The 20,811-nt window shown below is 40.7% G+C and overlaps 1 protein-coding gene across 2 annotated transcripts; it reads left to right on the forward strand.

Moving 5' to 3' along the window:
• The first annotated feature begins 1,857 nt into the window (after positions 1 to 1,857).
• On the forward strand, positions 1,858 to 20,598 carry draxina (dorsal inhibitory axon guidance protein a). 2 transcript variants are annotated; one of them, XM_056365068.1, is made up of 7 exons: positions 1,858 to 2,070; positions 11,326 to 11,849; positions 12,912 to 13,135; positions 17,447 to 17,567; positions 18,056 to 18,148; positions 18,751 to 18,840; positions 19,352 to 20,598. In XM_056365068.1, the coding sequence occupies exons 2-7, from the start codon at positions 11,351 to 11,353 to the stop codon at positions 19,462 to 19,464; spliced, it is 1,140 nt and encodes a 379-aa protein (XP_056221043.1). In that variant the 5' UTR covers positions 1,858 to 2,070; positions 11,326 to 11,350; the 3' UTR covers positions 19,465 to 20,598. The 2 variants fall into 2 exon arrangements, with proteins under 2 accessions (XP_056221043.1, XP_056221054.1); XM_056365079.1 differs by having other exon boundaries at positions 11,329 to 11,849.
• Positions 20,599 to 20,811: the final 213 nt, after the last annotated feature.

A 20,811-nucleotide genomic window follows, 5' to 3' on the forward strand; every position in this document is an offset into this window, starting at 1 on the left:
CCATCTGCATTTCAAGTGAGGACACCTGCAGCGGGTGTTCTGCAGAATTCAGACCTGTGGGAATAGATTTGTTAAAAAAAAAAAAAAAAAATCTGTCTGCTGTCACACAGGAGCCACAGGGGTCCCATTCAAATGCCATCTTGTACTTTACAGAGCTGTTGATATCTTGCTCAAATGTACCCGACACAGGCTGTAAGCATGAAGCAATATCTGGAAATCTCAACTTGAAACGGAAGCTTAAAAATTTTTTTTTTTAAAAAGTCAAAGCGTTTTAATGTGTTTTTAAATCCCAAGAATACTGACTGTAGGATCAGTGTGCAAACAAGCCTCCTTAGAAGTCCTGTGCCCAGTAAACAGATGATGGATAAATAAAGAAACATGCAGCATGTATGTAACAAATACAAATAAACCCACAGGGTGCATGTTTTATACACACGACATGCATGATTGGACCCTTCACAAAGTAAGATGTTTGAGCATTGAGTGCAAAATTTCTAAGGGCATTTTAAATTTGAGTCTGTTATCTTCCTTCAGCAGACTCAAGTCCTTCTGTGCCACACTCACACTTCACTAAGTGGCTTGTCAGCATTGTTTGTATTCAAACCAAATGAATATAAAGCTTGTTCATTGGCTTCAATAACAAACATTTGTCTATTGGCTTGAGTAACAAACAATTTTTTCAGGGCGGACACACAAATCAAAATAACAGACTAAAATTCTAAATGTCAACCAAGTCCCTTAAGTGATTTACACACAATCACTCTGCAAATATACAGCATTAAATCTGTCGACGCACAACAGGCTCACACAGTAGATTTAGAATTATTCCTGCTGGAGTCAACTGAGTTTGTAAGACTGACAAAGTACAGGCCATGAAAAATGCAGTTACAGCGTTTCACTGCAGAGGATATCCACTGAGTGCAAACAGATTGTTACTGAAGGTGATACCGCAGCTTTCCTGGGCTGTTTATTCACAAAACCTAAATTCTCTTTTTTTTTTCATAAACTGAGGAATAAACACCAGGTCACATTTATGACTTCTGTTCAATAAGTAAATGGACACCTGAACATTACACCTGTATGTGATTTTTGAACCTCTCATTACACCTGGGATGACTTTCTGCAAGGTATTGGGACCAGGCTGCAAATTGTGGGAGTTGGGTATTTATTCGTTTGTTTTGTGGATTTGCAGGTTTTAACCACATAGATTTTGGTCCTTTTAGTGTGGAGAAGGCCTTGACCTTCATACTGGGAAACAAACCCACAGAAAGTGCAACTGAAGATTCACTAAATAAACAAAATGTGAAAAATCCCAGTCATCTACTGACCTTCTTTTCGGGTTTAGTCAAATTTTCCTGGAAGTGTAACAGTGGCTACTCTTCCCAGTGTCCCCATACATTTATAGACAGTACTTCAATACAGATCCATATTATTCATACTTGAGACTCACAATACACAACCTTAAAGTGTTGACACAAGGCTGGAAGCACACTATTGTCTGAAATATCATTGTACATAGATCTACCTTAACTGGGAAACAGCAGCAGAACAGACAGATGTGGTCTTTTGGCGCTTTTGAGCAAATTATTGTAGGATGAACTAGTTTTACTTGGATCCTGTGGTGCTGACCTGAGGTGATTATCCAGATAGTATGGAGGTTTGAGGTGGAAATCATGACAACCTGTAGAAAAAGCTCTGATGGATCACTTCTGGATAATCTCCTCTGGTCTCTGTCTCTCTTATACACCCACACTCCCTCCGCTCTGTCCTTGTATCACCTGCTGGGACAAGCCCCTTGCAGCCAGACCTGACGCGGACGCGCACCCGGGAGCGCGCACTCGGAGCCAGTGACTCTCCTCCCCATAAGAGGCAAGAGACAGTCCGGATGCTTGGCACATCCCGGGGTGCACGGAGAGCGGACTACAGAGGTGCCGCTGCTGCTGCTGCCGCTGCTGCTGCTGCGCTGTGTTTCTCTGTGTGTCAGCCTGCAGCCATATGACCGAACTGGTATTCAAACCTTGAACAACAAAAGAGGGGAAAAAACCAACAACAACAACAAACAATCGCAAGGTAAGGACTGATCTTTATACAGGAGCTGCATTATTCCCAGTGTAAGTGCTGGGGGTTGGTTATTACCGTTTTGTGGCTTTCATCCTATAGTTCGCAATGAAAACCCACCGGTATCGTTTCTGTGATGTCCTGTGGGATGGTTTTCTGGTGTTTCTGTGATGCTCAGATGAGTTTGCAGCGACTTTATGGTAATATATGCCATTTTATTTTCCCCGTTGTACCTGATTTATTGTCACCCATACACCAGATAGTCGGTAGTTCTCAGTTCTGCTGCCATAACTCACCAAAGTGCTTATCAAACATTATAGGTTTATTGCAGTTGTACTGTAGGCTACTACCTGCCCGCCATGATTTCCATCTTTGCGTAAAAAACGCATCAGTGTATCATCTTCATAATGTCACAAAAGTTATTAACTTAATTAATGCAAACGGTTCCTTCCCAGTTTCACAGATTTAAAAAAAAAAAAAAAAAAAGCAGTTTGACTTGCAGGTAGAGAGTCGCTCAACACACACACGGTCGATAGAAAGACTGACTGTTTGCAAATAGCAAATTAGATTTGGTTTGATACCGGAAAAACAGATTTAATCTGATAATCACTTCAACTTTTGTGCGTTTCCTGCCATGCTTTAAAAATCAGTTTAACATCACAGAGGAATGTATTGTATGAATAGTGAGGAGAATCAGGAGTGATTGCAGCGATTATCTCTTCTTGACAGCACATTGTTGCTCACTGCACACCAAAGAGACTGTGTGTGTGTGTGTGTGTGTGTGTGTGTGTGTGTGTGAGAGAGAGAGGGGGGGGGTGAGAATGAGGGAGGGAGAGATGAAAAAGGGTGAGATTAAAGTTGGGAGTCTCAGTGTGACACCATTCAATTAAAAGTAAAACACACTGCAAAGGAGCAATATTTGAGGACTCACATTAACGAGCTGCTGTTAATTAATTGCGAGTCAATCAGCAGGGAAGCATTAGACCTGATCAGAAGGAGTGTGGAGGGACCCCACAGTGAGTCGACCTCAGGCCAAAACAAAAGCTCAGATTCACCCATCACTGAATTATGTGAAAATGAGACAGTAACCTAAGGACACACTCACATCATTTGATGTTCAAGTGGAAATGAATTTAGTATTCTTCAAAAAAAAATTACCAAAAATACCCACTAAATCCATTTTGTGGCATCATCCAACTCTTCATCACTTATCTGTACAACACACAGGATCTAATCTGAAAGTGTCAAACACGGATCCAAACAGCCATGAAAGAATCACATTTTGTTTTAAATTTGTGCTTTCAGTCTTTACACGAGCAAATCTCTTTATTTCCTTTGTCCCGGTTTTGATCTTCAGCCAAAAGGCTACATTGCTAAACACCCATCCAGTCTCCTCCACCGTGGTGTGAAACTTGCCTTGAACGTCACTGCCAAGCTTGGTTGCATCTGTTTGATCAAGACTCTTTCAAAACTGGCAGGAAGTCAATGCCGCTCGCTTCCACCAAAGGAGGGGAGGAGGACCGGGGGAGAGAGAAACTTTGGGGTTCATGTAATGCGTTTGCATGCTTCACTTGACCATCTCTAAGCAGGAGTGCCCCCCCCCCCCACCGCCCCACCGCTGACCGGTCAAACTGTTCCCATGCGGAACGACCAGATACAGACCCAGGTGTCCAGATTTTCTCGGGTTAGCAAAAGAACAAGTTTTGTTGTTGGTTTCAGAAGCCAAAGCTTTGTTGTGTTTTTGTGCGTTAGAGGGGATTCAGCTGGTGTCCTTATCTGCCACCAAAATGAAAGATGCCACCGACACTTTGTTCTAATTAAGACAGGATAAATCCTCCCTCTGTCTCCCTCTCTCCCGCTTTGATTCAGTTTCTCTCCTCTCCCTCCCTCCCTGTTTCTCTCTCACTTTTTTATTTTTCTTTCCTGCTCTCTCCTCTCTCTCTCTCTCTCTCTCTCTCTCTCTCTCTCTCTCAGCATTACATCTTATTTTCTGCTTTCCTCTCAGTTTCCCCCCTCCCTCCTACCCCCCTTTTGTCTCTCTCATTCTCTCTCCTCTCTGTGGGACGCCTCTTGCTGTGCTTCTGGTGCTTTATGTGTCTCACAGCATTTTTGGAACATGCCTCTATGTAGGTGTCTGGAGGAGGTTTCCCCGCTGTGAGTGTGTGTTTGTGTGCATACACTGATTGCAATAGAGAGGAAATCTGTGTGTGTGTGTGTGTGTGTATGTGTGCAGGCCTTGGTGCACTCAAACGGGAGATAAGGGCCTCATTGCAGGATGCCACTGATGTTACCATGCATCAGTGACAATGTTCTGGTCTCGTCCCACATCTGTTGTACCTGCGACCAAATTACCACTGAATCACTCGGCGTCTCCGTGCTCTCTGCTTCGGCTCACTTACTGACAGATGGACCTTCCTTATGGCTCTTGTTTTTTTATCACCCTGTGTCGCTCGCATTTACCATCCAATACACACCTAAAAGCTGCGAAAAGCCTCCCCAGTCGACGTGTGAATCTCACCAATATTGTTTGCTGAGGATTCTGGGAGACAAAGCACTTTTATATTGCTGAAGTCAGTCATATTGGCCCTTAAGGAAATGAAGTTTTATGGTGTTAACTGCGGCTTTGGCAGAGGTGTTTATTATGCAGAGGCATTAACTAGAGCTGTAATTTGGGTGCTTGTTATTGAGCTGATATTTATGATAATTCTGTGGTATAAACGAGGCCTATTTTACACTAGATGAAAAATATAAAACCAAGCGTTTATGCATCAAATATTCAGCATTATTGCTTGATGACAGACAGGAACGGTTTCTCTGTGGAGTGAAGCTGAACTGTATTTGTAACACAACAGATGATACTTTTGTTTTTCTTTGCGACTGTTATATTTGATCATGGCTTTTGAAAAAAATTATTATTATCCTTCGTGCCTGTTTAAATCAGATACTTGAGCTGCTGCTGCTCAATGAAGCGTGCAGCTCAAAGGAGAGATTTAGCTTGTTCCTGTGCAGCAACACACTCCCAGAGTGACCTGTAGGTCTCTTTTTGACAGCCTGTAATAAATTTTCAAATTGAGCGTATGTTGAAAACACCTGATTAATGGCTGGCTGAAGACTTTCTGTTCCATTAGATATGATCTACTAATCGACAGGAATTTTTTTTTTTCTTGATTTAAACCTTGAGTCTCTGCATGTGACCAGGAAAAAGAAGACGGCCTCTGCCTGTCATGACAGCTCTGCCTCAGCCGCCTGTTTCTGGAGCCTTTGTTTGCTGGATCCTTATGGCCCTGCTGGTTGCTATGAGAGATAAAACAACAGGAGCAGATGGCTCCTGGAGGTTTGGTGTCACAGCAGGTGAAGCTAAAAGATGCGCACATACAGCAGTTTAGTACCAGGGTCGCCTCCTGCTCTGCCTCACTGCTTTTCCTGCTTACCTTGCTCATCTCGGCCTCAGATCTGGGTCCACTCTCTGTTAAGTATATTTTTATAACGAGTGTGTCACAGAAGTACCGCCATGCTTAGGGGACTGACCGATTGATCACAGACTGGAGAGAGGTCTCTGATCTCATCAGAGCTTAATCATCCAGCCTCCAATAGTGCCCCCTTTGCAATTTCTTGCAAGATTACCTATCGCTTCATACTTATCCCACTCTGCTCTGATGCATGTCTCTCTGGTGGCCATCTCACACTGTTACGCTGTGCTTATAAAAGCTTCTGGCACACACATACACACACATACACATATATATATTGTGTTTTCTACAAAATGTTAACCATAATAATCCAATATTAACCTCTATGCTCCTCCTCTGGTTTCCTCAAAATGTAGAATTGATATTAAGATTTTATTATATTTTATATTGCAGTACATCATTTCTCTCCTTATATTGCTGAGCTCAGATGGCCATAAACTCAACATTACAACCTGGAGATCTGAGGTCACAGTGAGATATACAGTTGTCCGAATGTTGTGTCCTTTTTAAAAAAAACCTTTATTTGTTGATTTTTACTCAGTTATTACTTCTGCACTGTAAATTTCCCCTGATATCATGAGTTTCCTCTTCTCTTCTTAGAGGACGAAGTCCTGGTTTTAGACACCAGACCTGTGTGTGTGATGCAGACCAAATGTGACAAAAGTGACATTTTTTATAATATTTTAATTATACTATCAGCAGTAGTAAAATTAATGCTAATATAACGTTAAATGGACGCATTACATCAAAATCAAGACTTAACATTGTTGTTGTTGTTGTTGTTGTTGTTGTTGACATTTTTAAAGCTGAGGTGATTTCACTGTTGGTTTTCATAACAGCTGCCAGTCCCTTATTTTGTGGTAGCAGCTGTGTTGAGCTCATTTCAAACTTACTTTCGTTCAACACCACTTGTTTTCTATTTGTATATTTTAAGGCATTGAATAAATGGCTGAACTGAAAGGGGCCGTCACCTCATGTTAGTCCCCAGGCTGCATCACATGGTCCGGTCCTCCAGTCTTTGCAATAATAATAAACCCTTCTCTGGTAAAGCTCTGTATTGATTTTCGGATGGGGAATAACTTTGCTTTCCAACATATCTAATTAAAAAAAACTCTTATTTATGTTGTTAAAGCCCTTGAAAACTTTATTACAAATCTTGAGTATTTTCCTATAACCATAAATATTCATGATTAAATAAGCAACAATTAAAGTTAAAGTTCAGAGGAAAAAACATCAACACTCTTTCAAGACTTTGTGGGTAAGGTTTGATTGATAAAATAAGTCAGCAGCCGTGCTACTGCCTTCACATCTTGATTTAAATGTTGCTAAGTCCTGATTGGTGCAGGGAAATAGGTGATCTGCCCAACCAGAGAGAAGATTTCCGATGAAAACAGACATACAGAAATGACTCAATAACCAAAACTCTTGATATAGTAAGAAACTAAAGGAGGAAACAGGTTTTCAAGGCCTTGAACATGTTTTCATTCCTTCAACCAAGAAATGAAAGACCAAATTCTTATCATCGGTTTTTCAATACACCATCAGTCACTGTTTAAATGTTGCAGTTCAAAGAGGGTGGATTATCTCATTTGGGAGTGGAACTCGTTGTCTCGTTTGGCCTCCCATCGCCTCAGTAGCAGATGCTTGCCCTGCTGTGCCCTACCTACTACACACAGCCATGTATAACACAGGCTCTGGCAGGAGGCTATGTTGTTCGTGGAGGTTGTTTATCACACACAAGAGACTGTGCTTAAAACCCGGAATGCCACCCAGAGTGCTCCATTATCATCCCCGTCCTGTGTTTCCTCAAAGGACCACCTGTTAGGAGGCACATGAAAGTCTTAGAAAGGAAAACAGGACACTGCTGTGCTGAGATACTTGGTCCTCTTCCATCACCGCCTGCCTTCCCTTTCACATGACAGGTCTATTCAGGCCTAAGGTTTTGATGGGGTTGACACATGGTGCCTTCTGTTGCTATGGAGGCGTTACATCTTTGGGAAAATTAATTTTCGAAGGGTCACATTGTTGCTGTATTGCTTAGCCTCCTGTGTGATAGTGATTAGTCCTTGGACACAATAAATGGCCAGGTTATGCTTGAAAGGACTTGTTCATTTGGCGTGTTCTCTGACCATATGCAAAAATATGTTTGTACCTATTCAAAAAGAAGCCCCTTGAAAGAAGAGCGAAAAGAGAAGGAGTGAATGTTGGTAGGATAACAGCACACATCTTCAAACAGTCTCCTGGAAAACATTCACAGCCCGCCTCTAATTCATTCTGATTCAGAAAGTTGTGAGGCACGGGGGTTTTCCAAAGCTGTTCGATGACCCAACAAGCAGTTTTGACGTACACTGTATATTTGTCTATATTCTCTAGAACAAAGTCAGGACAGAAGGTGGATCTATAAACAGTCAGCTCATGGATTGATCCTTTATATGAATTTATTGACAAATCTGCTGATGCGTTTCGGTATAAAGCATTCATCAGAGCATTGCCCAAAAAAATTTATTTTTATTCTGGTCCCTTAAGTATCCCTTGTAAAGTGGTGGGTGGACTTTGTTTCCTTTCAGATAGACCCAGAATTATTGTTTCTAGGCTTAATGCTAAGCTAAAACAACTGGCTGCTGACTGTAGCTTCATATTTATCATACAGACATACAATCTTGAGATGTGATCCAATAGATTATCCTCCATCACCGCGACCCCGTCCAACAGTTAAATTCGGATGTTGTCTTACGAGATCAACCTTCTGGTCGTACGGGGTCCGGGCCACGACACCAGCAGCTCCTCATGTGTCAAACAGACAGAGTGTAATCCTGGCTTCCTGGCTAAACACTTTGTGCCTGACATGGACGATTGCCTGCCCCCCTCTGAAGGCCTGTTTGGAGATAAAGGTCTCACCTCAGCAGCCAGGCTCACACTCTTGTTTGCAAAACTGCACAGCTGGTCGAACTCCCAAAGGCCAGCCGACGCAGTCTGCCTCTAAATCCCCTGGGGCTCTGCCTGCACTCACACTGCAAATTTCCCCTGACATCACCAGCATCCTCTCAACCCCACACACACACACACACACACACACACACACACACACACACACACACACACACACACACTGTTCTGTTTTTAGAAAAACCTAAATAACCCACTGTAAACCCAAGAATGTGTGTGTTCAACTTAGTGTGTGTATGTGTGTGAGTGTGAAGATGCAAAGAACTTATAAACCCCCGTAACTCCGCCTCACATACAGAGGCACACACACACACACACACACACACACACACACACAACACACACACCATCACCAGCAGCTCAATACTTCTCCCTCATTGATTTTCTGTATGCCCTGCGCTGCCATTTGTCTTTTAACACAAAGGACTCGCCATAATGACGTTGCACGCTCCTGTGGCGATGGATTGTCTCAGCCCATTAAAGTGGAGGACAAAACAAACCATATCATATTAACCATAACCTGTTGTCAGTTTTCAAGCTGGTGTTCCTTCATCCAGCACTAGTTGTTGGTGTTGTGGATAAACATATTGGGCTGGGTGCAGAGAGGTGTAGACCAATACGAGCTTCAATGCAAGTCCATTAAAGTTTAGATAAAAGTGGTGTGTATAGTAGTACCATGATGATCTGTAAGTCATGTGACTGATCAATGGGCTGTATTTAAAGAACCAGAAACAACCTCAGACACCATCCTGATGAGCAAGATAACTGAAAAGGTTTTGGTGAAGTGAATAAAGTCTGGTTTACAGAAGAAGAGTTGTGCGATGTATTTTGTTTAGATTATTAAAAATCATGGAATCTAGAGTTTTTGGCACATCAAACTGATCTTCATAGTTTTATTTATCAGTACAGTTTTAGTGTTTTCACTTTTGGGTGTTAAAAAATCTGTCAATTATGAGCCAGAATTTGTTGGTTTACTAAATTCTGTATAAATGACTTCTAAATCTAAATGGTTTCAAGTTAATTAGAGTCAGAAAAATAACAAAAATTACTTATTTAGGTTTATGTTTATTTCTTCATTTATTTGGATCCCCATCAGCTTCCACAAAGTGGCCATTTGTCTTAACATATGAGGAGTTTAGTGCATTCCATTAAACATACATTTGGGCGTTTTATATGTAGGCTAATGCTCCACTTATTGCGACACTGGAAGAATATCTCATACCTGATATTTCAAATTAAAGCCATATTGCTTAAGAAATATTCTCTCTTTGTGGCTTCCTTATGCTGAAATCGCTCAAAATGAATGTACAACTAAATGTCGTTATGTATGCAAATAAAATTTTAGTGACATTAAATAACATTTACCATTAAGCCTGACTACCATGTAGTTTGGTGCCTAACGATGGGAATAAAAAAGAAAGAATGCTTCCACTCCAGTGCTTTGGGTTTTTTTTTTTTTTTTAGACTCAACACCATCCTTTTATTCATGTTTGGACAAGGTGCTGGGCCATTAATGCAGATATCCAGAACCTCATATTTCAGTTTAGTCACACCACACAGATATGTTGACTTTAGTAATGAAAGGGAGGGTTGGAGGGCCCTCGAGACCACTGAACAGGCAGTGATGAAGGATGTGCGCAGTGCAGTATCTCGTATGAAGAAAGGCATGAAGTTACAGGCATGAAGTCATTTCTAAAAAGAAGTGCTTGTCTATCTCTTTATCACCTCCTCAAACCTACCGAGTCCAGATAAATGGGCCCATTCAGGAGGCTGAGAGTGATGTAGCCTGAATTCAGAGGATAGGTGATGGGAGAATGGATGCTACAGAGGAGAGTACACATGTACAATAGTTGAGGACTTATGTGGTTTCAGATTGGAAAAAGCTGGGGCTTAGCTGAGAGATGTCCCTTTGAGGCAAGTTACACAAATTTACATGACGGACATTTTCCCAGAAAAAAATTTTCCTGCATGTGTTTGCTAACACGGGAGGATGTAAAGTACCAACCTCTTGCTAATTTGTATGTAGCTCATGAAATCCTACTTGTGTAAATGATGCTTAATATTGTCCAACACCATAAACTGAAAAAGTACTGATCTCCTATTGCTAAAAAGTACACAATGCAGCCCATAAGCATAAGCCTACACACATTAGAGGCTACAGGTTCAGGAACATTGCAAATATCAATTGATTTTGGTTTGAGTGGTTTTGAATTGATTTTAATGCGGTGAAATATGAAGCCTGTCCTTTGAGTATCAAACCTAAGTTTGTAGTCCTTCTATCTTGCTCCTTTATATAGGATGGCAGCTAGATTGTATTCACAAGCTAATGGAAGAGCTTCTGAAGGTTGTAGCAACTGAGCAACTGAAGGTTTTAGCCATGAATCACAGAGGAAGTGGGTTCCATTTACTTTCTTGAACCTAATGTACAAATGTATCAGAGTGTCTTGATCATGTCTCCAATGATGTGTCATTGGATGTAGTGCTGTAACAAGGGATCATTTTCACTTATTCTGAACAAGAAAATATTGAAAAATGGCAGGCACTGTGTCCTAAAGCCGATGGTGATGTGTTCTCATTACTTGTTTTGTCTGTCCAAAAGAAAACTCTAAATATTTGGTTTACAATCATTTAAGACAAAGTCAAGCAGCAACTTCTATTAATTGAAAGCAACATTTGGCATTTTTTCGTGAAAATAACTGACTGATCAATTATCAAATTTGACCAAGACTTGTTTTTTTATGAACATTCACCAATGCAGCTTAAATCCACCTTAAGTTTCAGTGTCAGTTATTTGATTCTAATTACCCAGCAGACTTTGTACAGTACCGACATATATTTTCTGTATTCCCAGCAGGTGGCGTTGCGTTGTACAGACAATGGCTCTCTCCTGGAGTCTGCTCCTCGCGTTCCTGTTTGCTACCCTGGCACTGTCACACACTGCTGAGCCCAGAGCTCCTCATGGCAAGAGGAGACAGGCACAGACCTCAGCAGGTGGCAGCAACACCCTACAGCACCCTCCGCAAGGTCTACAGGGCCACGGTTACAGTAGGGAACGCGGGCACGGGAGCCAGGGGGCCCGTGTTGCCAAAGGTGAAGCTGGGCTGCTCTCCCATAGGCCCCTTCACCCCCTGGCCAGGCCTGAGGATGATGGGACAGGCTTGGAGGGTTTGAGCCCTGTGAGACTGGAGATGGGCCCCAGCAGGGACAGAGACAGAGTTCGAATGAGTATGAGGAGTCCATCCCAAGGTCGGGAAAACCAGCTTACGGGGACACGCAAAGGGAGAGGGCACGGACACGGGAGTGGGCATGGGCATGGACACCACTTTGAGCACAGGAGACAAGGGAGTCGGCGTGACAAGGGACGACATGGTAAAGGTGAGCTCTTGCCAGATCTGGATAGAGTAGATTGTATTTCTAACAAATGATCCTTGACTGCAGTGGTTTCCAATATTGGGCAAACATCAATTAGATAAAGGTAATTTTAACATGTTGAAATACAGAAAACACAAATGTGAATTATAAAACTTAATGATTGTTGAATTTCACTTAGCTGTATCAGTTTCAGGGTCCTGGTATTGTTGTTGATGCTCAGTGTCGTACTGTCATGACTTACAGGGACATTTCAGTATAGCACAGAGCCACACCTGCAGTAATGTGTGAAAAAGGCTCGCTGTCTTCTCTTACTTGTTTTTTATTGTGAGACAACAGGGAACAATGCAGATCAATATCAGTTAAAGATCAATTCACCCAACTTACAGAAGACATATTCGGTATCTATCCATTCTCAATTAATGTACCAACATTAACATCAGTCTAGTTTTCTCACTCACGTCTATTGTTATAATTTTGGTTTTATTTAGCCAGGTTGTTAGATATCTCCCTCAGCTGCAATACAGTGGCGATGGTATTGAAGAACACTTCACACAGACTTCATTATGAAGAGTTTTATTAGAACCACTTTATATAGAATGAATAGTTATGGTCTGTGGATTATCCAAAATAACCGGAAAACTGTAGCAGCTGCTTTTCTAAAAACCTAACTTTTAATAATGTAAGCATCACAATGAAATTCTATTCGCCACCACTATATTGGGATGGAGGCAGAAATTTCAGAGACCAATAACTCAAAAGCTGGAGAGATAAAACCCAAAACCCAAGATTGAAAGTTTATTCTTCTCTTTTTTTTGTAATTTGGGTGAAGTGACACGTTAAGTGATATTCACAAAACATTTAGGATTGACAGATCTTAAATTTTCCATGGGTTGATTGGATGGACTGAACCTTCTCACTCAATTAACTATTTGTAAAAGATTTTTTTGTTACATTTTGAACCAATAATGAAAGTAAACAGGATCCATGTTTGTTAGATAATGTTAAATCTTGCAGCCATAACACATCAGTATTGGAACAATGTTTTCTCTATCTGTGTCTGTCCAGGATTTTCTACGGAGCCTGAGCTGAGGTCTGCGTTGAAGGATAGAGATCTGTTTGAGGACCCTCCCTCCTCCTCCTCCTCTGCTGCCTCCCCCTCCATCAGTGTGACCCCGCCCAGTGAAACCCCCTCCCCCATTGCCGCCGTCTTTGGCTCTGGCTCCTCCATGGTTACCACGGTGATGAACGAGCATCCCCCAACGCTGCCCCCGGCCTCCACCAAACCCCAGGTAACCCCAGCAAAGCCCAAGTGCTTATTAAAGGCTGCGTCTGTTGTGCCTTAGCGTGGTTCCAGTGTGCGGGGGAAGTAGAGCGAAAATGGGCCCCATTACTGCCGTTGTGCTGCTGCAAACCTCATAGCTCATCTTGGAAATGACACTCTCTACAGTGTGAACCCGAAAGTGCTGCTGGTGAAAAATATCCTCCGGCAGGCCAAACTCACTGGCTCTTGGTCACAGTGTGTTTGATAGATAGGAGCGTGTTCTGTATAATAAAACTACACCTCTGGGATCCAAATTACACAGTTCAGAGCGAACTACCTTTCTTTTCCTTTATTAGAAACCACGTCAGGACAAAATGTATGTGACCACGGAGAGTCTTTTTTGTCTCCAACTTTGGGCACATGCTATGAAAAATCTGCAGGAGTGCGTGGGGCACCACTGACCACCTGTCACATTCACCCAGCATGATGCTTCAGCAGTATGTATAAACAGGAGGAAAAAAAATGTCCCTGTGCCTCTTTCATATCTTGGAACCATTACAAATGAGACTCTTAATGACAAAATGGTACCTGATGTCAGTAGATACTGAGCAAGAGCCTGCGTCATGAAAGCTTTTACATTTGTCACAGATGCTGTTGAGAACACACAACAGCTTGTAGGGCGTTCGTGGGAAAAAAGCTGCCAGAGTCACATGATGACTGACACTGTTTGACAGTTGTTTTGTTAAACAGCTCTGTTCAAGAAAAAAAAACACTACTAAACCTTCAAACTGAGACATTTAAAGGTGATATATGTACATATTTGCTATTGCTACATAGCCAATGTTGGCATTAATGGCTGCTTACTTACCAGTCTAAAAGAAATGTTGTGAGTTCAGCATCAAACAGTGGAAGGGGAAATGCCAGTGTTAACTCTTGTTTTTTCTTCTATTTCTATCATTTCTTCCACTGAAGTTACCATGCTAACCAGCTTGCCCTGGCTCATAACCATCTTGTAATTGCGATAGTGAGTCATTCCAGTCTGCCCTCAGTTCAGCATGAGAGGCTGAAGAAGTAGCGCTGTCCAGAGAGCATGTTCTAACCTCTTGGCTTGTAAACCCAATGATGGCTGAAGTTCTTGGCAAGCAACCATTACCACCACAACCATCTGCCCCCTGTGAGAAACCACATTAGGCAGCAGAGAAAACTTACATATAGCACCTTTAACCTTTTGAAAAAGACTTATATTGATACATATGAGGCTAGATACTGAGAGTGAAAGAAGAGCGAGATGTCTTGATTCAAAACTGCAGTTATTTGGATTAAACTTTCTATAGACATCGTACCACCTGCAGATTCCTGGTCTGCCACTTTTTTGTACTTATCAGGAAAATGGAAACATCTGTCTTTGTAGGCGATCAACCAAACAACCGCTGCTGTTAATATACTGGTGAGGACAGTTTAAAAAAATGGACCGTCCATTCTTTAATTCGGAAAATATACAAATTTCTTACAAGAGTGATATTAGCTGCGAGGGTTGTAAGTAACACAGGCAAGGTGGACCCAAACAAAGACACAAAGTCAGCAGATACAGAGATGTAAGTCATTAATAAACAAAAAGTGTCTTGCCGGCTGACAGGTGGAAAAGCTGAAAATCAGGTAGACAACTCAGGTAGCAAAAGCAGAGAGGAAAACTCACTCAGGAACATCAACATGAAACTGAACAGAAGCACAAGGTAACACAACGCAACAGAACTGAACAGACGAACTGATGAATACAGAGACTTAGATACACAAGGGATGCAAGGGTAATAAAGAACAGGTGAAACTAACTGGGGCGGGGGACATCCGACCAAATACACAACAGGGAAGTGATTAAAAAATTAAACAAGAGGCACAGAGTCCAAATGAAGTCAGATTCAGATTTACCCTGAGGTTTTAGAAGAAGTTATGGTGACTTTGAGAGTTTCCCCTGGTCAGTGTCTACGTTTGATGTCTTTAGACTGACAGTCTACTTGGTATTCTGTTTTCAAGACATCTGAGAACCAGGGAGACTGTGCAATGCCTTTAATGTGAGAGCAGTCAAATATTATTGGACCAAGAAAGAAAAAAGTGATAGCATTTCCTGAACCCAGGTTCAGTGGCACGAGCACACAGAAAGGCTTCTTAATTAATGTTCGATCTTCTGTTGATAGTTTAATGAGCAGCAGAGCAGACCTAGTTAGCCCCCTGCAATTAATCGCATTGATATTTCCATATAGGCTTATTTCCTGAGGGTGAAAGGAAACAAGTATGGATCTGTTTACATGAAGAGCTTATTTTTTGATGGATGGAAGTATTCCTCAGGAGACAACTCAAACTCTTGCCGACTTAATTATCCTGTGTAACATTTCAATTTTGTTTCCTCTGTTTGAGGAAAATGACAAAAGTAATGTTTTACGGCTTTTATTGCGGAAAGTTATGGCTGAGCAATTCACCAAGGAGTGTTGTTTTACAGCAATATCATAAAATTCTCATCTGAATGACATTATTTTACAGAGGTAGAACATTTGAATTTATGACACTCGGACCTGTGTTTGAATTTATGGATCAGTCCAGAGGTATCCAACTACTGACTTTAACTGTTTAGGAAGCAAGCATAAATTTAAACTGTTTTTTTTTTCTCACAAAGTAAAACATTTTCGCCACATGCTCAGGAGGTAGAGGAGCATCCAAAATGGAAAGAATCAGATGTTCATTAGCTCCAGATTTTTAGAGTTGAAAAAAATGTTGAATTTCTTTTGCATGCATGAAATTCTTGATGCAGTGTTGGCTGACAGTGGTTTGCATACCCTCCTCTTCCAACATTTACCATTGACTTCTTTCAGCCATGATTAAGATTATTTATTAACCTTAATCAAGTACCTTTAATAGCAAACCTTAACCAAATAGGTGGCAGATATGATCAAACTGTTTATGGTCATATGGGAATTGACAAAATACTTATTTTGTGTTGGTTTGATAAGTATGAGATTGGCAACAGTTCACCTACAATAGCAGAACAGAATAATATTGCTGTGCCAGAATAAGTCAATGTACTTTCCAATGTCCTTAGTTTTAAAGGAGATATTTGTACCAATGTTAACTTTCACATCTTTTCTTCTATTGAAGTTAGCATGCTAACCAGCTAGCTCCAGCCCATCTCGTCACTTTCCGAAAGCGACTCACGGTAGCATCCAAAGACGTAGAGCTGCTCAGAAGACATGTTATAGTCTCTTGTCTTGTAAACAAAAACAATGGCCAAAGCTCTTGTCAAGCGACAATCACCACCACCTGTTCCTGGCAAGAAACTACGTTCAGCGGCAGAGAAAACTTACAAATAGCCCCTTTAAGGATAACTGACTACATTAACAAATATTTTTTAAAGTTACTTTCCTTAACAATGCTCCATAGAACGGCTTCAACCGCAATTAGTTGGTGACTTGACATACAAATTGCATATATATGTAAATATCTTACTAAACTAAAATCAATCAATCACATAGACGGTGCAGAAATAATAAGTATAATTTGATTGTTCACCCCTGGATGAGTTTCATTAGTTGCCTGCTGCCCTCACTGACCAGAAATAAAGCCTGAGGTTGTGTGTAATGAACTGTATGTTTCCATCTATGTGTCTTCATATTGTATATGCATTAATAATACAAATGCTGTGAGATATCTTTTTATTCCAGGCTGTGGGCAGACATGTTCTCTGTTATCAGTTGGCTATCGATTGGTTTTTAAAGCTCTGCTGCTATCTCTGTTTCCTCTGTGAGGTCGTTTCATGAATCAATGAAGCGTTACTGCTGCTCATCACAATACGTGTTCGATGCGTTTCATTAAGAACACCCTCATTTTTTTCACCTGCAAAACAGAGTGAACTAATCAAACTATCTTCTATCTATAAACTATCTTCTGCTGCTGCGGTTTAACTGAAGTAACATTCATTTGCGGAGACAGAGCTGATCTCTCTAATGTATTCTCCTCAGCAGTTTATGTACTGGATAGTGTGAAATTTGGGATTAGTTTTTAATACACATCTTCATATTCTGATCACAATTGTTTTTGAATACATAGATATAGAAGATTTATAAAATATTACAATGTAAGCAGAATTTACACGGCATGGTGAAAATAAATGAAGGTGGGATTAGGAGTTTACAGATCTGCATATCAGCGTGTTTGAGCTGTCCTATGTGGATTACTTATACAGAACGTGAGATAAGCTGGTATGCAAATGTTCCCACTGAAATGTAATTCAATAACAGTTGTGATGTAACAGGATGTAAGGTGTGGCTTCAATTTATGTTTCCTTTTTCAGAGGTCTGGTCGAGGAAAAGGACAAGGAGAGGTGATGCCAACGCTGGACATGGCGCTCTTTGACTGGACAGACTATGAGGATATGAAACCTGTGGACACCTGGCCATCTTCCAAGAAGAAAGGTTAACTATTTAACTGTTAGTTTGAATGTGTGGTCATAAAGTGGCTCTGAATTGAAAATAGCTTTGGTGGAAATAATCCATTTAAATAACCAAGAATCTACAGCTACACTAGCAGCTCTGTGATGCTGCACTTAGGTAAAATGGTGCTTTGAACAAAATCCTCACTATCAGCATGCTAAGATGCTAACAGTAGCAGTGCTAGCATGTTGATTTTTAGAAGGTATAATGTCTGGGATGTGCACCATCTTAGTATCGGATGTTAGCATTAGTTAGTCCAGTGGATACATCCTCTGGGCACCAATGTCTACACAGACTTTGGTGAGAATCCATCCGGTAGTTGTTCAGATATTTTAGTCTGGACCAAGGTGATGGGCAAAATAACACAAGCATAACTTCGCAACTGAGTGACAATTGTTTGTTTGAGGCTGCATATTAATCAGAACCCTTTGGGATCAAAGTGTTGTGTTTATCTCTTTTGCCTGCTGCAGACAAGAGGCGGAGTAAGAACCTCAGCAGTGGAAATGCGACTGTAGACGCTGATGCCATTGAGCCGTGTGACCACCACCTGGACTGTCTCCCAGGTAAGATCGATCATACGTGTCGCTCTTGACCACAGTGGTGCTGTGGTGCTCCAACAAACAAATCTTTCATCATTTCGTAAAATATTTTTGTTGCAGCTGCATTGGGTGATATTGATGGCCATAAATAGCTGCAACAACTTACTTCCACTTCTAACTTCCTTTATCCAGGGGAGTCCCACCTAAATGGGGTCACTAGATAAATCTGAGAGGCTGTAAAATGATTATGAACATTGAGAAAGAATAGATTTGCAACACAACGTTTAATTTGTTCTGCTAAACTTCACTTTTTGCCTTGTGAATTTCTCAAATTATTTGTCACATAATCATAGGCTGACTTGCTCATAACCCAGAGACCAATACACCAACTGAAAACAAAAAGCTTTTCACTGTAAGTGTTTAAATGGTGACTTCCTGCAGGCATGCTTTAATTTAATTTTGGCAGAACATACGGTCCTGGCAGGGTGTGTGCTTTGAAATGATAAGAAGATTGTCATTTTAAGTAATGCTGTCATCGTTTGTTTTTCAGCGTTTCACATTAATCCTTCCCATGGGAACATCACGTGTGTTTAGTTGTTGAATGTTTTGTGCTTGTTCCATTGAAGGTTCTTGTTGTGACCTGAGACAACACGAGTGTAAACCTCACAACCGAGGCCTCAACAACAAATGCTATGATGACTGCATGTGTGAGGAAGGTGAGTAATTAGAACATTGGGGTAGTAATATGCCAGTGTGATGCACAGCGGCTTTCAAAGTTAAAGTAATGAGAAATCAGTAGCACTTCATCTTTTCATGTGGCGCTCGTGTACTTGAGCCATTTCCTCACTGTTTATAATTAATTAAAAAAGTCAGTGCCTAGTGATGGGTAGGGGTCCCTGGAGTGCCCAAATTAGTGGCAGACTAATATAGTGGTAAACAGAAAATGTCCCAGTGTTAATAAAAGTTGATTTTCTCATAAAATTGTTTTGAGCTAAAAACGCTGAATAGATTGTTTGAATGTGAATGTGAATGTGAATTTGAAACTGCTCTGGGTTCAGTTTTAATAAATATCAAAAAATTGGTTGAATACTTCCAATGAGTTCAGTGTTGTAAAGCATCGATTTTAAATGTTAATTACTGAAGCTCTGTCTTCTCTATTCCAACATCCACGTCTCTCTAATCTACGAGATTCAGTAAGCGTTTATTCTTTTTCTGTCTCTGCTCAAGGGTTTCGTTGTTATGCTAAATTCCACCGGAAGCGACGCGTGACCCGGAGGAGGGGTCGCTGTGTAGTGCCAGAGTCAGTCAGCAGTGACCAAGGAGGCTTCATCACTATCTGATGAAAAGATGGAGGATGAGATGAAGGAGCTTGGAAGGAGGAGGGACAGGAAGAATGAGCCCATGACCACTCTAACATAGAAGACAGTACAGCCAAGACTACACATGACACTGCTAACAGACCGAGTGCTTAAAAGTGACGGCTTTAAATCCAACCCCAAAATGTAAAGCATCCAAATGCCAAAATCTGGTCAGTTAAAACAAAACAACAGGTAATAAATACTGAGTGTTGCATTGTGGGATGAGCCCTGCACCTTAATCCAGCAAATCACCATCTTTAAGCACTTGATTGATTTAATTAAAAAAGGAAATACATCAGTCTTAATTTGGTTTTGCTCACTCCACAGTCACTACAGGGGCAAGCAGGTTGTACAAGAAAACATGAAGAGAGCTTTTCAAAAATCACTCAGTCTGCAATGACCAAGCTCTAGAAAAGGAGTTTTTATTTGTTTTTAATTGGTAAAAAGATTCACTGGGCTGGTGACAAGTCACTGAGTGAAGTTTGGAAACAGATTACTTGTTTCTGTTTACCACAGCTGTGGTTGCTGTTGGTTTGGTTTAATTCAGAGAAAAACACATTTTGTGAATTTTGGAAAAACCCATTGACCGTCTCTGTGTTGCTGATCAGAGTCAAATAGTGTTTACAAATCATTTTTAAAATTCAATTACTGAACTGTGCTTGGAGTCCCAGACTGGTTCAGCACCATTCACATTGACCAAGTTGTCACTTCCAGAAATGATGCTAAAATTACTTTGAAATACATGTTGACCCTGCTACAATTAGTTTCTTGGCACTCCGCTCAACTGGTTCTCCAGACAAACACTAAACATTATTTGTAAATGCTATTTGAACTTGTCTGTTTCCCTGTATTGTAAATATGAATGTGTTTGAATTACAAACAGATTTTTTTTTTTTTTTTTTTTTTTTAATTGATACCACTACTCTTCAAATGTACTTAACGGTAGAATGATAAATGAAGATGCTTGTTTGACCTTCCTTATACATGTCTTAATATATGTTTTATTTATAATGTACTTAAACACGTTTGTCTATATATTGTGTTTTTGCCTTTTTTGCCTTTTTTTGTTTTCATGATTAAACACTTACTAGAATAAATAATCTGTGCTGTGACTAATATTTGCAACACTTCCTTTCATCTAACTTCATGTTAGACATTAGCATGTACTTAAGCTTTTTATCCTAAAAGCAAATATTGAGACCTTAAAACAATAACTGTCACATATGCCATTGTGTTGTGAGTCATCCGAAAAATAAATGTTTATTACATTTTTAAATTACATATAGGTCTCATATATAGACAAACTGACTTACTATTGTAATATGTATA

This window comes from Seriola aureovittata, chromosome 2, assembly GCF_021018895.1.
Source record: "Seriola aureovittata isolate HTS-2021-v1 ecotype China chromosome 2, ASM2101889v1, whole genome shotgun sequence".
NCBI classification, from domain to species: Eukaryota; Metazoa; Chordata; class Actinopteri; order Carangiformes; family Carangidae; genus Seriola; species Seriola aureovittata.

Excerpts from the sequence above, each read along its gene's own strand:
- draxina (XM_056365068.1), top strand. The coding sequence starts at position 11,351 with ATGGCTCTCTCCTGGAGTCTGCTCCTCGCGTTCCTGTTTGCTACCCTG. Across the intron at positions 18,149-18,750 it reads CCACCTGGACTGTCTCCCAG|GTTCTTGTTGTGACCTGAGA; the intron begins GTAAGATCGATC and ends GTTCCATTGAAG. Across the intron at positions 18,841-19,351 it reads TGACTGCATGTGTGAGGAAG|GGTTTCGTTGTTATGCTAAA; the intron begins GTGAGTAATTAG and ends TCTCTGCTCAAG.